Here is a 17,079-nt window from a genome sequence, read left to right as displayed (position 1 = left end):
TTAATGGGAGTTAAATGTAATAAATCATAAATTCTTCCCATTAACGAGCCGGTGGGCCCTTGTGTATCCTAGTACGAGGAATTCCACCCCACTTCTTTATTGGGCAACACGCTTCTGATAGTGTAAGGAGAGTAGCAACACATTTTCCCATGTTAGGCGGCATTGTAAGACATCCTACTTGTCGCTTGTATGGGATCCACACTACGATCTGTGTAACAGTAAGTGTGAGAAGGCTACTTATAGTCCATAGAGATGCATATTTTTCCCATCTAAATTGGGAATGGGGCGAGGACGAGGATAATTTTCAATCTCCGAATGTTAAAAGGGCGGGGGCGGAGATGTCACTCCCTGCCTCGACGAGGCCCAGTTTAAATAATATATATTTTTGGAATATTTTATATGTATTTATATCTTTCTTTATGTATTATTGTAGTATTTAGTAACTTTTTTAATATTTTAAATTTTATTTGAGATATTTTTAGTATTTTAAATCATAAATATTGTGCAATATTTTAATTTACATATAATTTACTATTTTTATTTTAAAATTTTAATCTAAAATTAATTTTTTTTTTTTAAATAAATGGGTTCCCCATGGGGATTCCTCGCCCCAATAGGAGATTCCCCACTCTGTCATTGACGGGGAATAAGCGAAGATGGGGCGGGGACGGTAATTAAAATTATAAATGGGGACAGGAGAGCACTCCCCACTAATTCGCTGCCCCATGTGCATCACTAGTGGTCCAGGGTCACAATACTTAACACCTGGCAACTCTATTCCGGGTCCGAAGGATGATCCTAGCAAACCTGGAGGACGTGAACAAAAGAAACGATCTTGTACTAAGACTTGGAACAATAACCAAGAACATGGTTATTGGGAAGAAGCATTCTTATGAGGACACACTCCGACACACTCCTTTGGTGGTGGTAAACTATGATTGAAGGCAAGGCTTAGCTCCAGGGACTTAATTAGCTTTTGTGAAAACTTAATTGCTCTTTAATATGTGCCACATGTCACTTGTTAACAACACGAACAATATTATTTAAGTACAAGATTTGTTATTAATTGAGTAGTTTTGCCGCCATTATCATTAATTAAAATTAAAGGCGTGGTTAAAATTTTCAATTAATTACACTTAGAGGGATGGTGAATATGCCCTCACCCGTCCAAAGAGAAAAAAAATAAGGCTTTTAGCCAAATGGGGCGGATGAGTTTTGGCCAAGTTTTTTCCAAAGTCATTTCCTTTGATCACACAACACCCCCTATTTTTTTTTTCATTTTCAGTGTTGGGAGAAAAACCTCTCCAGCGAATGAAACAAGAAAATTTTCAGCTATGGAAGATAAACCTAAGCTGTTGGTACTCTATGCGAGTCAAACCGGAAATGCTTTGGATGCAGCAGAGCAGGTGGCTCGTGAAGCAGACCGCAGAGGCTGCTCCGTTAAGCTTCTTTCCTTGGATGAATATGACCCTGTAAGTGTTTCTGTTCGATCTAAGGCTCACTTTCTCATACATCTATTTGGTTCTAGAGAAAATATTCACAAAAATTAGAATATTTGCTTATCACCGTGTTGTTGTTACCTTTTTTGTTTCTCAGGTTGACTTGCCTCATGAGAGTGCTGTAGTTGTTATTGTTTCGACTACGGGCCAGGGTGATACTCCAGATTCCATGAAGGTTTGGTTGGACTTGGAATATGTCATTATAGCAATATGAATTATGAGAATTATAATTCTTATATTATCTCCATATGGCTCTTGTAATTTCCTATTTTTATATGTGCAGGGTTTTTGGAAATACCTTTTGCAGAGAAATCTAAGTCAACACTGGCTAGAAGGGCTTCCTTATTCTGTGTTTGGCTTGGGTGATTCTGGTTATCAGAAGTATAATGTAATGATATATCTTTTCTCTTTTTATTTTGATTGTGTTATAGATGTTGGTATGTGTTTGAGTTATGCACCAGATTGTGACTTGGATCTATGGTTATATAGTTCTGGAAAATGATTAAATATCCTTTGTTTTTCTTTTTCCTTTAATATGGAGTTTACAAATAATACTTATAAATTTTTATTACTGCTTCAGTTTGTTGCCAAGAAGCTTGACAGGAGACTTTCAGATCTTGGGGCAGTGGCCATTGTCGAAAAGGGTTTGGGAGATGATCAGCATCCATCAGGGTATGACTATGCCTAGAAATTATAAGTGAAACCACAGAGAGATTAGCAAATAAGTTGTCTTTGTACTAGTTTCATACCTTTTGGCCCCTATTTCAGGATTTCAGGTTTTAATTTCTGGAGGTGATTAGGATATGTGAGCCTGATACATTCCTGAAAAAGAAAAAAAGAAAAGAGGAAAGAAAGATACTCAAATGTGCCCAATACATTACCAAATTATAACAAATAAAATGCATAATTGCAGTTTCAAGAACTTCATGGCAATCCAACTGTATCAGCTTAGCTTATGAAGACAAGTGCAATGAAAACTTAGTTACTTATAAACTGTAATCCATTGTAAGGGGTTTTGTCAATCTTCATTCTATTTCCTCCTGTTTGACCCAAAAAATGGAAATAAATAAATGAGAAAAAGTATAATTATGCTGCTACTAAATATATGTACAAATGATACATTGGCAGTACTATTTGATTCATATGTATATAAGTAAGTATTGTTAAGGCATTTATTTTTAGTAAATTTAAATAACTATCAAGTGTCTGTAATTTCCAGTTGTTGTATATTCTGTTTGCATTGTGTCCTTTACCTATAGTTTTTACCTCAAAAAGAGTTTCCATTAACAGGTATGAAGCTGCTTTAGATCCATGGATGACATCTTTGTGGAATATGTTATGTAAACTCAATCCAAAATTCCTCCCAAATGGTCCAGATTATGTGATTCCTTCTAAGCAATCAATTGGTCAGCCAAAGTTTCAGGTCAGGTACCATGTCATTGACAAGATGGATTCACAGTTTTCTTATGGTTCAGGTAACTTAGTTTATTAGGATTCCCTACTTTTGATGGTCAGTTAGTCTCAATAAGTTTATACTTCATGATATCAACACGGACACATATCTTTTGAAAGATTTATGACATTTAACAATGCGACACATACACACACTTTTTATCTTTTAAAAGATAAATGACATTTAATATTTATTTTTGCAATAGTTTCAGAACTGAAGCATAAAGAAATGCAAATTGAGACAACTCAGAGAATGGCCCCAGGAAAATTTTCACATCACAAAGATAGGCCAGACTGCTTTCTTAAATTGGTACTCAAGCTTTCTCTATCATGTTTGAAATGAAGTTTGGTTTTATTTTTATATTATTTATATTTTAGTTTTACTAAGTGACTGTTTTATCATCTTATGCATATTTAGACAAGGAATCTCTTTATACAGTGTTAGAATAAGTTATTGTTAGTTAAAAACTTCAAAGCCCATTACAGATGATACGGAAAACAAACTTAATCTATTACTGAGGATAATGAAAGCGACTCTTAGAATAGATGATTGTAATCTCTGTGGAAGTTAACAAAACCCTTCAACATCTTATGCAAGGAGAATAAGAAAGCTGGTTGTTAGCAGAAAAGCAAGTGTCATTGGACCTTTTTGTAAACTCAGTCTCTCTCATCCATATGTAACCTTATACCTCTTTTCCCTTGCCCTTGTAGGTGAAAAATCAACCATTGACCAAAGAAGGTTGTGGAAGAGATGTGCGCCACTTTGAATTTGAATTCGTTGCATCGGTAAGTTGTCTCCTTTGTTTGACTACAGTCTACAAGCCCTCTAGATCTCCATTTATCTATTTAATTCCTCTGTTGAATCAAACTTGTCATTTTTTTTACTTTTGTCCTTAGAAACTCCTCTTCATTTTTATTTTTTAACAGGTCATAGAATATGATGTTGGTGACAGCCTTGAGGTTCTTCCTGGCCAGGATCCTGCTTCACTAGAAGCTTTCATACAGCGTTGTAATTTGGATCCCGAAGCATTAATCACTGTAAGTAGTGTCTATTGGTTAACTATTGATAATACTGCGTTGCCATCACAAGTTTTGTGCTTCTTTGATATTACAAAATGGTTGCTGCTGGAAATTCTTTGAAGCATTAGAGTTGAGTGAAATAAATAGATCTAAATAGAAAAGCAACTCAAATTAGCAAAAGAAAAAATGAAGAAGATTTATGAGAAGTAATAATCATTTTAATATTTTATTATTCTAGTAAGAATAAGATTTAGAAAGCAAAAAACAATGTAGCCAGTGTTAACTGCCACGTAGGAGATAGAAGCCAAGGGGGCTGTTTGATTGTTCCTTCAGTATTCAATGTTTTCTTCATATCTTTTCTTACAGTTGCAATAATTTTTTATGTTAATTTATGAGTGTGATGAGCTTTATTTATTGTATCCTGAACATTATCAATATATAAATTATAGGTTTTTCCTGTGGATATGGAGACTTACAATGATGCTTATGCCACAATGGTTCCTATCAAGTTAAAATCTTTTGTTGAGTTAACTATGGATGTTGCGTCAGCCTCACCTCGACGGTATTTCTTCGAGGCAAGGACCCAGTACGTTTTTAACTCGTGATTTTCTTTTAGATATGTCTATAAGAAAAAACTCTGCTGTAAGTTTAAGTGAAATGTTATTTTTACCAATTTGGTTTGCCTTCACCCATACTCCCTAAGGGAATACATTGGTTCGCTCATGCTACATCAGAAAATGAAATCAAAGAGATAAACATATGTATAATATAACTGAACAAAGCATTCTCGCTCTGATCTCTAAATTCACAATATTGTACTTTTGCTAGACGCCTGTTTATTTATCTTGAATTCTGATGAAACATTTTTTCCAGGTGATGAGTAATTTTGCCACAGCTTCACATGAAAAGGAAAGATTGCAATATTTTGCTTCACCTGAAGGAAGGGATGACCTATACCAGTACAATCAGAGAGAACGGCGGACTGTTCTTGAGGTGATGTCTGGATGCATTTCCCCTCCGTTTCAGTACATTATTTGGTGATTATTTATCTCTGCAAATTGTTTTTATTGTTTTTTTCATTGTTCTCCTGATTTAACATAATGATGCATGAATTGCTAATATATATTCCAAAACATATTGATTTCTGTGTCATATTTCATCAGTATTTTTTTACAATTAAATGATACTCTATTAGATTCAGGAAAGAAAAGTAGAGATAGCTGACATACTTTCGAAGGTTTAGACAAACTGATTTTCTTTTAAGATACCAGTGGAATTGTCTAGTGACTAACATGATGGTAGGCCATGTTCTTTATTCTTGTGATACAGGTATTACGGGATTTCCCTTCAGTTAATATGCCATTTGAGTGGCTGGTGCAGTTGGTTCCTCCTTTGAAAACAAGAGCTTTTTCCATATCCTCCTCTCTCTCAGCTCACCCAAAACAAGTGCACTTAACTGTAAGTGTAGTAACATGGACTACACCTTTCAAAAGGAAGCGTTCGGGTCTCTGTTCAACCTGGCTAAGCAAGCTTGATCCTGAACTTTGTACGTTACAGAAATACTCTTAAAAGCACGGGTTTTGGCTGGCTTGATATGAGTTTCTTACTGAATGTTATTTTGTTCAATTTTAAACAGGCATCTTTGTTCCAGTTTGGTTCATCAAAGGTTCCCTTCCTCCTCCACCCCCATCACTTCCTCTAATTCTTGTAGGACCTGGAACTGGCTGTGCGCCATTTCGCGGATTTGTGGAAGAGAGAGCCATCCAAAGTGCAACCCAGGAAATTGCTCCAGTTGTGTTTTTCTTTGGTTGCCGAAATGAGGAAAATGATTATTTATACAGAGATTTTTGGCTGTCCCATGCACAAGATGGTGGGGTACTCTCCGAGACAAAGGGTGGCGGTTTTTATGTCGCCTTCTCAAGAGACCAGCCACAAAAAGTTTATGTGCAGCACAAGATACGTGAACACAGTGAGAGGGTGTGGAAGTTGCTGAGTGAAGGGGCTGCCATATATGTTGCAGGTTCTTCAACCAAAATGCCATCGGATGCGTTATCAACCTTCGAAGAAGTAATTTCCAAGGAAAGTGGGGCTCCCAGGGAAGCTGCTGTGAGATGGCTGAGGGCTCTAGAAAAGGCTGGCAAGTACCACGTAGAAGCTTGGTCTTGACATGACTTCTATCTGCCTAAACAACTAAGCTTAAAGGTACCAAATTGATTGCTACTGACGCAGAGTCATTAGATTCTAGAATTGCATTTACGCTTGAGTTATTCTGCTGCTTGGTTCCTATTTTTGTTTCAGCAGAACCCAAAAAAAATAAAAAACAAAAAAGGTACTAAATTGATATCTGATGCAACAATTGTTCCTTGATAAGAATTTTGCCACACTTGAAACAATGGTTTCATGATTTCTTATAATCTAGTATGTATTTTTTTACGAGAGAATAAGGGTTTGCTTTATACTTTTTTAGAGAAGGAAAAAAAAACTCAGGATTTCTCTTTGGCAAAGATTTGACCAATTCTTCCTCTTTATTATTGTTCACTTAAATTTTAGGAACACAACAATTAAAAATGGTTTTACTACTTGAGCGATTATCTTAAACTCAAATGATTAAAGAACTCATTAATTGAAGGATTGAATCTGCCAAGGGAAATTATAAGAGCACAGATTTTTACAGGGTTTGGTTTTACCCTAATCCATTGGATCTTGTCCAAAAGAGAATAATCCAATGAGAACATAATTAAAGGTAATACAAATCAAGACAGAAACTTTCTAAGATCAAATGCAGTAAGTAAAGATTTTACAAACAGGATATTTGATTATTTCTTCAGTCTTATCTTATTGAGCTTCCCACTCAATTCCTCACTTTAAAATCCCTTCAAAGTCTATTATGAATTTCCTTCAGATCTATTAAGTACAAGTCCCCTTAACTCGAATCGTTTACTCATAAAAACACAGCTTATCACCAAGCTTTCTTTGATCTAAGTTTCCAAGCTTTTAACTTAAAAAATAGAGCAGAAGAACAATACGAAAACACAATAAAGAAAGAAGGGAAAAGTTGAGAACTACCTAAAAGTAGTTAACTAAAACTAAACACTAAATATATTTAGTTAAACTTTATCCATTATTACCATGAGACTTACCAAATTATCCTTATTTGAACACATGATTCTAGGTGTTGTTGTAGTGTGTATTATATGTGTTATGTTATAGTTAAATTGGAAATGCATTCTAATTGTAGTGTGTCATATATAGGCGTGACAACTATATTTATAGGATTGCAATCAATATATGAAAAATTATTTTTTAAAATGTAAAAATCAAGGCTTAAAATCTAAACCATAACTTTTTAAAATTTAAACCACGAATCTTAAAATGTATACAACAATAATTTAAAATATGAACCTCAAGACATAAAATCTAAACTACGACATTTTAAAAGTTTAACATCAATGCTTAAAATTTAAACCACAACTCTTCAAAATGTAAACCACAAAGCTTAAAATTTAAATCATCACTCTTTAAAATTTAAACCACAAAACTTAGAATTTAAACCATGACTTTTAAAAATTTTAAACCATAAGGCTTAAAAGTTAAACCACTAGCTTAAAATCTAAACTACGATTTTTTAAAATTTAAACCACAAGTCTTAAAATTAACAACAATTCTTTGAAATTTAAACCACGAGGCTTGAAATTTAAACTATGACTCTTTAAAATTTATACCGCAATACTTAAAAGTTAAACTACTAGACTTAAAATCTAAAGTACAACCATATAAAATATAAATCATGATCCTTTAAAATCTAAACCACGACTCTTTAAAATTTAAACCACACATTTGTAAAATTTAAACCGCAATGCTTAAAAATTAAACCACTAGGCTTAAAATCTAAACCACAATCATATAAAATATAAACCATGATCCTTTAAAATTTAATTCACGACTCTTTAAAATTTAAATCACTAGTCTTTAAAATTTAAACCACAAAACTTAAAATTTAAACCACGACTCTTTAAAATTTAAACTACAAGACTTAAAATTTAAACTACGACTGTTTAAAATTTAAACCACAATGCTTAAAACTTAAACCACGACTCTTTAAAATTTAAATCAGGTACAAGACTTAAAATTTAATCCACAACTCTTTTAAATTTAAACCACAAAACTTAAAAGTTAAACCACAAGATTAAAATTCTAAACCGTGACCATATAAAATATAAACCACGATTCCTTAAAATTTAAACCACAAGTCTTTAAAATTTAAACCACAACTTTTTTAAAATTTAAACCACAAGACTTAAAATTTAAACCATAAGGCTTAAAATTTAAATCACGACTCTTTAAAATTTAAACCACAAGGCATAAAAGTTACACTACTAGGTTTAACAAAATAAAATGTATATATTTTTAGCTATTAATTTAACTATGTATTTGTTGAGTTTATTTGTTATTAAATATTATTCAAAGTTATTAACTAACAATAAAAAGAGTTGGATTTGATGGTTGTGCTACTTCTTATGCCCTCTAAGAGGGCATGAGTTCGACTATTGGTAATTGCAATTAATACAATTCAAATTTTTTGCAGTAGGCCTGGAATGAAAGTAAGGATTAATAAATGGGTAAAAATTAAAAGGGTTTTCTAAAATTGTGCACCCAATCTAATTTCTTCCCAAAATTCCTAATAAGGATTAGTATGTTGATTAGTGTGCTTGGATGACATAATTGGAATTATCGTGGAATTATGTGATTTTAATTAAATATATATGTGGTTATGTGAATTATGTGGGTTATATTATGATATGACTGTTTATGCATGTTTATGTGTATTAACTGTGCTTAAAGACCCGCTTTTGTTAAAAAAAGACATTTCCGTAATTTTGACCCGTTGAGGGTGTTGACCCTTGATTTAGTCAACGACACGGAGTCAATAAAAATGATTGAAATAAGGTCAACTCAACTCAAGAAAAGACTTGACACAAAGATTTATAGTGGTCCAGTCCCAAATGATGGTAATGACCTACATCCACTTAGTGTTCTTATTAATGTGTGATGAGAACTTGTGATCAATAAACGAGGGTTTACTGAGTCTCACAAGTTCTAAAAATAGATACAAAGACTTGTGCAAAAACACTAATTTTCTTTCCTAGTCCAAAGATCCCTCACATGAGCCTTTTGAGTCTTATTTATAGGCTCAAGGATCTTTCTATGGGTCGATGGGCCTTGTCCATTTTTAATAGAAACACATCTGAATAATTAGAAATTACAATTTTTACGTAAATGCAAGATCAAATATCTTTAGAAAATATCTACGATCAACCCTGGTCACCTATGAAACATGTCCTCTACTGTATGAATTCTCCTCTGGTCGATGGTCGACCAGAATGTAACCACCTAAATAGTCACACGCATCCCACGTGCGTACTAATCCGGCCACGTCAGCAACTAAACCTTTTTTTGGGTAAACATTTGCCCCCCAAGTTTATTTTACTGCGATCAGCATTTAATAAACTTGCTCGACCAGCTATTCGTCTGACCTGTCACATCTATCAGCACCTTTTCGAGAAAGCAAACAATCATAACCTTTACGGTTTCCCAAAAATATTCTGACGGCTATTGCAATTCCCCATACATCGAAATCTCACTCTCATCATTACTTTTCAACAGCACCATGATCAGTATAAATATATTACCTTTCCAACTTTCACTTTTTACCGAAGCTTTCTCTCCTTAAGAACTCAGAAAAAAGTTCCAAGAAAACCCCCAGAAAACCTCCGTGATCCGAGACGCCGTTGATCAACTTCGAGCAAGAATCTACGTGTTTTATTTTACAAATCATACTCCAAGTAAGCTCTGAACCCACCTTTTTCTTTTATGTAATCTAGAATAGATTTCTTAGCCTCCATTGTTCTTGAGAACAAGATTTTCCGGTAATCGGGTTTAGACAAAGGTACATGAAAACATGCTAGAATAAGGATTTTAGATAGTATAAAATACTAGGTGAGGCTTAGAAATCAAGGTGGGACATAGGAGTACTGATTTAGGGTCCAAAATCGAAGAGAAAATTCGTTTTTATTGTTTTCGGAAAAACTGGGTTTTTCCCACCTGTTTTTCGAAGTCGAAAAGTTTTCTCGAAAAAAACTTTTCACATTCACTTTTTTATCTATTTTTTCAAACTACTCGCGTGTTTATAGTGTTTATACTAGGATGTTGTTGATCGTATAAAATCTTAACTTTTATATACGAGCAACATTATTCTTGTTATTCTCCTTCTTCTATCTATTGGTCGTAGATTCTCACTTCCCTTTTGCTCTTCTCAGATATTCATGCATGATCCTTGGGGAGGTGAGAGACCAATAGACGACGATCTTCTCACACTGTTGTTTGAGGATCAAGAACAACCTTCCTTAGCCTTTCCTGAGTCTTCAACTCCACAACAAAACCCTACACCCAATTCTTCAGCCAACCAACTGAACATGGGTCATGTAAAATACACTGCTCGTAAGAAAAAGAAAACCAAAAATTCACCTTCTAACCATCCAGCAACCAATAATGAGGGTCCGTCAAACGACCCTCAACCTCTAAATATTTCACCCCCAGACATTCAGCCAAAAGCCCGACCTTACGATGGCCCCCGAGCAGAAACAGACTGGTACGTTGCTCCTCCTAGTGTCATATCGACTAGGATGGTGGCCAAGTATTCCAAGAAGTACGGGCTTCCTGGTATTACTTTACACAAACTCACACCTGACCAAAGGGCAAACATGCCCGAAGGCGCCTTCAGCGCCTGGTCGAGGTATCACATTGAGGCAGGGCAATCTTGCCCTTGCACGATTTTTTCCAAGGGGTGGCCAATTATTTCGAGGTCGCCCCCTTTCAAATAACACCTAATGGGTATAGAGTACTATCAACACTCTATATCCTTTACAATCACAAAAAATGGCTTGTGCCTACCCCACACGAGATCAAATATTTGTTTGATCTTAAATCCAACCCCAACCAAAACAATACGGGGTTTTTACACTTCCGTCACCAGGAATTTGCTCGCATATTCCTGAGTGATGTTACCTATAAGTCTAACGTAGGAAAATACTTCTAGGAGTACTTCATCACTACAGACCTGGTTGCTGACAACTTGGCCTTTACACGAGGAGGTAAACTTTTCAATCTTTGGTCGTACTTTTCTGGTCGTACTTTTTTCTATTCCTTATCCTTAGTAATTTGGCGTTGCGTCTAGGTCCATGGTACTGACCAGACCCCACTCCAGAGATGGAGATGAGGGCCGCAGCCCTGGCCAGCATGACGAACATAGAAAAGAGCATCAAGGAGCTGGTTACTGAAAGCAATTTAAGGCTGGTCGGCCTTTCGGAACCTCATCAAGAAGTGAGGGAATCCACCACAGGGAGTGCCACTGGAGAGGGCACCAGACAGGAAATCCCTGAGCAGCAGCAAGATGTCTCACAACCCCCGAGGCGACGAGCAACTGGAGTGACCATCCAAGAACCGTCTAGCGATCCTCGGGCCACTGCTACCCCTGCCCACCATGGGAGGGGAAAATAAAAACTACCAGAATATACCAGCCCTATATCTGAATCCTTTGACGAGAACGGTATAGACCTCTCACTCTTAGATAACTTGCCTATCCCCTGTCACTTATTCGATAGGGATGGCAACTTTAAATTTGCGACCAGTAATTTTAATTCGGACTTCTTCGAGGCAGATAGTGAGTGTAGCTGTAGTTCTATAGATAATATATTGACTAGTAATAATAGCTCGGGTATACTACTTATAATTTCTCTTTGCATTATTTCATTATGTCCCTAAACTATTTGGTCTGATCGCTTGTTTTTATTTTGTAGTCATGCCGTCTGAAGATGCTTTCAACATGTATGCCTCGGTCGAAGCTCCGTCAAGCAAGAAAAGACCGAGTAAAAGGCATCCGGGGGAGAGCAGTAGTGAGCATTCCAAGAAAAAGCTCGACTAGAAGACCCTCCAGCTCCAAATCCTTCTAGAACTACAACTCCTCCTCCGAGCAGTGGCCTTTCCTCCGAGCAGGCAGGGAGATCCTTGGCCGCTGATTTGCTGAACAACGTCTTTAACGCTACCCACGAAAAGCTGCAAAGACTGTCCAGGCACCGCCGCAGCCAGGAAGCCTTTGTCCATCTTCCTCCACTGAAGCACAGCCAGGTCATGAGCCGCGGGCTTTCTGAAGTCCTTAATGTAAGTGTTTTTTTTTTTTTTTTATTGAGCAACATTTTCTCTAATTGCCTCTAACCGTTTCACTCTTTTTTTTTTTTTTTTCTGTTCGCAGGGTATCCTGACCATGAGCCATAGTTAGCGTCGTGCTGAGGAGATCGAGGCCAAACATGATGAGGATACCAAGGTGTGCGAGGAGAAGGTTAAGGCGGATGAAGACAAAGTCACCAGTCTAACCGAGGAGTTGAAGAGGAGCCAATAAGAGCTGGCCAAAGTTGTTGCTGCCAACGAAAAGTTTAAGGAGGTTTCGAAGAAAAAATTCAAAGAAGCAACCAAACTCCAAGAGGACCTGGCGGCCAACATGAAGGAGGCTACCGAGCTAGAGGAGCGGGTCCAGCTGCTCAAGGAGACCAATTCTCAAAACCTGGAGAGGTTCAAAGGAGCAACTTTCAATTGCTTCTATCTGTTCTGGAAGAACAACCCAAGAGCGAATTTTGACTACCTTCCCGAGCAGATGAGGCAAGTCGAACTGGGGAAGTGCGTTGCTCGCTTGGAAGGAATCTCCTGAAATTTCCTTGGCGATAGGCATCGATGGAGCCGAAGAAGATGCAGGGACAATAGTCGACCAATACCCTCAGCAAGACCCTCCTCCAGCCGCACAATAATTTATTATTTTTTTTAACTTTGTAACTAAAATATGCAAACATTGGTTCGTAATGTTGAGACAATTTTGCTGCATAATGCAGCTTTTCTTTTAATTTGAATTACATCCGAGCAGCAATTGACCGCGGAGTAAAGAAATTTCATTATGATATTATAATATTTGTATTTCTATTATAACATCTATTCGTATGACAAAACTTAGCATAACACTGTCTAGATTTTGCAAAATGTAACTAATTTTTTTGAAAAATACTCTAAGTGTCGCAGTACGCTGTTGATATACTCTAGATTTTCCCTTATTTTGCTCGTGTGTTTACATATACCTGTTGATATGCTTTGCTCACTTAGTATCTTATATGCCCCCCAAGTCATCGAAGAGCTTAAGGTTCTCGGTCACTTGCCATGACCAAGTCATGTTCGAACATTACTGCTCACGTACTTATAAACAATTAACGATGATATAGCAAAACAACACACGTAATGAGCAAATACTTGTAATAAATACAATAATTGGCAAGAATAACTGGCTGCGCACAATTCATTTTATTTCTCGTAATAAAATGGACAAAATCATGTTTGTATGATTGATCAAGAATTGATCTTACACTTATAAGTGACCAGTCATTTAACTGACTAGCCCTTGTTCATAAAATTGTAAAAAATAAAGTTAATACAAGCCAATTCTTTAAAAAGAATTGTTTATTGATAATACTTGCATAGGTGTTCTCCATTCCAATAGTGAGGAATGAGATCTCCATTTAAGCGAGCAAGTTTATATGTGCCTGGTTGAAGGATCTCTTCAATCTGATACGACCCTTCCCAGTTTGGTCTGAGTACTCCAGCAGCTTGATCGCGAGTGTTGAGAAAAACTCTTCTAATTACCAAATCTCCCACGTTAAACTTCCTTTCACGTACCTTAGAATTAGAATATTAAGTGACCTTTTGCTAGTAAGCTGCTACCTGAAGTTGAGCTTGCTCGCGCCTTTCATTGACTAAGTCCAAAGACTCCATCAATAATTGATCATTAGTGCTCTGGTCGTATGTTAGCCTTCTATGTGATGGTGGATTTATCTCAATAGGCAACATGGCCTCATACCCATAAGCCAAGGAAAATGGTGTATTGCATGTTGCTGTTCTGTGGGATGTTCTATACGACCAGAGTACTTCTGGTAATTGTTCTGGCCACGCCTACTTTGCTTATTCGAGCCTTTTCTTCAGTGTGTCCTTTAGAGTTTTGTTAATGGCTTCAACTTGTCCATTTTCCCGCGGATGAGCCACCGATGAAAAACTCTTTATAATTCCATGCCTTTCGCAGAAATCAGTGAAAAAATCGCTGTCAAAATGTGTGCCATTATCTGAGACAATTTTCTTGGGAAAACCATAGCGACATATGATGTTTTTGACAACAAAGTCCAATAATTTCTTGGTTGTTATTGTTGCAAGTGGCTCAGCTCCAGCTCACTTAGTAAAGTAGTCAACAGCAACTACTGCATACTTGACATTCCCTTTTCTTGGAGGTAAAGACCCGATCAGATCAATTCCCCATACCGCGAATGGCCATGGGCTTTGCATCTGTCTGAGCTCATTTGGGGCTGCTGGCGGTATCTTGGAAAACCTTTGGCACTTGTCACATTTTTTAACGAAGTCCATAGAGTCCTCATTCATGGTAGGCCAGAAATACCCTTGCCTTAGAATCTTTTTCGACAAACTCTGCCCCCCAATCGGATCTCCACAGAAACCTTCATGGACCTCTTGCATCAGTTCCCTGGCATTCTCCTTAGGAACACACCGCAAAAAAGGCATTGAATAACCTCTTCTATGCAAAATTCCATCGACCAGAATAAATCGAGTCGATTGTCTTTGAAGCGTCTTCGCTTTGTTCCTTTTTGACGGCAACACTCCCCGTTCAAGATATTCGATCATGGGTGTCATCCACGTGTCTGACGCCTGGATCATTAGCGAGGATTCTTCCATTTGAATGCTTGGTGACATTAAATGTTCAACTGGTACTATGCTCAAGGCGTCGGCCTCTTAGCACTTGCCAGCTTGGCCAAGGCATCAGCATTCACGTTCTGATCACGAGGCACTTGTTGGAGAGTATACCTTTCAAACTGTGCCAATAAGTCCTTTGATTTGTTCAAATAAGCAACCATCCTGAGACCCCTAGCTTGATACTCTCCCATGATTTGATTAACTACTAACTGGGAATCACTATATATTTATAGTGATTTTATACCCATATCCTTAGCTAGTCTTAATCCTGCGAGTAGAGCTTCGTACTCGCCTTCATTGTTGGATGCTGTAAAGTTAAATCTGATTGCACAGTAGAATCAATGTCCCTCGGGTGTAATTAGGATCAAACCTGCTCCTGCGTTGTGCTCGTTGGAAGAGCCGTCTACAAACAATTTCTAGGCAGGAGATTGATTTTGACTTTTAGTTTCTATTATCGGTTCGCTGATAGGGAATCCGGTGAATTCTGTGACGAAATCTGCTAGAGCTTGTCCTTTCACAACCACTCTTGGAGAATAAGAAATTTCGAACTGCCCTAGTTCGATTGCCCATTTTAATAACCGACCAGCGACTTCTGGTTTTTGTAAGACTTGCCGTAATGGCTGGTCGGTGAGCACCGTGATGGGGTGAGCTTGAGAGTAGGGTCGCAGCTTCCTAGAGGCCAAAATCAAGCAATAGGCCAACTTTTCTATGGGCGAATACCGTCATTCTGCTCCCACTAGCCTCTTGCTTACATAATATACTGCTTTCTGAATGTTGTCTTCTTCTCTGATCAAAATAGTGCTAGCAGCATACTTTGTGATTGCCAAGTAGATGAACAAAGTTTCTTTTTTGACCGGATTGGAAAAAATTGGTGGTTGCGACATGTGGAATTTTAGCGCTTGAAAGGCATGCTCGCACTCTTTTGTCCATTCATACTTCTTATTGCCCCTGAGTAGATTAAAAAATGGAACACACTTGTCTGTTGACTTAGATATAAATCTACTCAAGGCAGAAATTCTTCCAGTTAGTCTTTGAACATCTTTAATCTTGACAAGAGACTGCATCTCGATCAGTGCCTGAATTTTTTCGGGATTAGCTTCGATTCCTCGTGAGTTTACTATGAATCCCAAAAATTTCCCTGATCCAATGCCGAAGGAACACTTAAGAGGGTTCAACTTCATCTGATATATGTTTAAGAAGTTGAAGCACTCTTGCAGGTCCTTGATGTGTACATTGTATTTTTTCGACTTGGCCAACATGTCGTCGACATATACTTCCATGTTAACGCCGATCAGCTCTTTGAACATATGGTTGACTAGTCGCTTGTAAATGGCACCAGCGTTTTTCAAACCGAATGGCATTATTTTATAGTAGTAAAGCCTCGTATCTATTCGAAAGCTATTGTGATCTTCATCAGGTGGGTGCATACTGATTTGATTATATCTAGAGTATGCATCCATGAACGATAAAATTCCATGCCCTGATGTAGCATCGACCAGATGGTCGATTCTTGGAAGTGGGAAACAATCCTTCGGGCAGGCTTTATTAAGGTCTGTGAAATCCGGGCACGTCCTCCACTTGCCATTCGGCTTGGGAACTAGTATGAGATTAGAGACCCAAGATGGATAAAACGTTTCCCTGATGAACCCATTTTCCTTCAGCTTCTTGACTTCTTCTTTTAGGGCCTTAGATCTGTCTTTGTCGAGCAATCTTCTTTTTTGTTGTACAGGTGGAAATTTTTTGTCTATATTCAAGACATGGCTGATCACCGTTGGGTTTATCCCAACCATATCATTATGCAACCAAGCAAAGATTTCCTGGTGCTTCTTCAAAAACTCCACCAGTTTGTGTTTCGTTGTTATCTCTAAGTTTTTACCGACTTTCACAACCCTGGTCGGATCTGTATCTTCTAATTGGACCTCCTCGAGGTCTTCCACGGGTCCAACGTCCTCTTCAAAATCCCTAAAGCGTGGATCTAAATCTCTATCCTCACTTTGGGCAACACCCTATTTTGTGACTTGTTCACCTGATTGGGCTTGTGTTTCACTTATTACTAGCAACCTTTTTCCGTCACTTTCTCCCGATCCGCTTCTTTTTGCCTTTGTGATTGAGGAATTATAACACTCCCGTGCTTCTCGCTGGTTTCCCAACACGCATCCAATTCCTACATCGGTTGGAAACTTCATGGCCAAATGCCATATTGAGGTCATGGCCTGCAGATCGACGAGAATGGGCTTTCCAATCACAGCATTATACGCAG

At 37.4% G+C, this 17,079-nt stretch overlaps 1 protein-coding gene and 1 long non-coding RNA gene across 9 annotated transcripts; both read left to right on the top strand.

Moving 5' to 3' along the window:
• Positions 1–1,176: 1,176 nt before the first annotated feature.
• Positions 1,177–6,404, top strand: LOC133817731 (NADPH-dependent diflavin oxidoreductase 1). Of its 8 annotated transcripts, none has more exons than XM_062250319.1 (12): positions 1,177–1,472; positions 1,597–1,674; positions 1,783–1,887; positions 2,080–2,171; positions 2,790–2,974; positions 3,164–3,261; positions 3,663–3,737; positions 3,879–3,989; positions 4,421–4,546; positions 4,845–4,964; positions 5,301–5,517; positions 5,608–6,404. In XM_062250319.1, exons 1-12 carry the CDS (start codon positions 1,200–1,202, stop codon positions 6,135–6,137), a joined length of 2,010 nt encoding a protein of 669 aa, XP_062106303.1. In that variant the 5' UTR covers positions 1,177–1,199; the 3' UTR covers positions 6,138–6,404. The 8 variants fall into 8 exon arrangements, with proteins under 8 accessions (XP_062106303.1, XP_062106302.1, XP_062106304.1 ...); XM_062250318.1 differs by having other exon boundaries at positions 1,178–1,472; positions 3,158–3,261; XM_062250320.1 differs by lacking the exons at positions 1,177–1,472; positions 1,597–1,674 and having other exon boundaries at positions 1,792–1,887; positions 2,080–2,504; positions 3,158–3,261.
• Positions 6,405–11,721: 5,317 nt separating this feature from the next.
• On the top strand, positions 11,722–13,004 carry LOC133817730 (uncharacterized). The gene is made up of 2 exons (XR_009885688.1): positions 11,722–12,188; positions 12,280–13,004. It is a non-coding gene; the product is annotated as an uncharacterized LOC133817730 (long non-coding RNA).
• Positions 13,005–17,079: the final 4,075 nt, after the last annotated feature.

The sequence above is a fragment of the Humulus lupulus genome, chromosome 2 (genome assembly GCF_963169125.1).
Source record: "Humulus lupulus chromosome 2, drHumLupu1.1, whole genome shotgun sequence".
NCBI classification, from domain to species: domain Eukaryota; kingdom Viridiplantae; phylum Streptophyta; class Magnoliopsida; order Rosales; family Cannabaceae; genus Humulus; species Humulus lupulus.
This window is presented reverse-complemented; position numbering and strand designations above follow the sequence as displayed.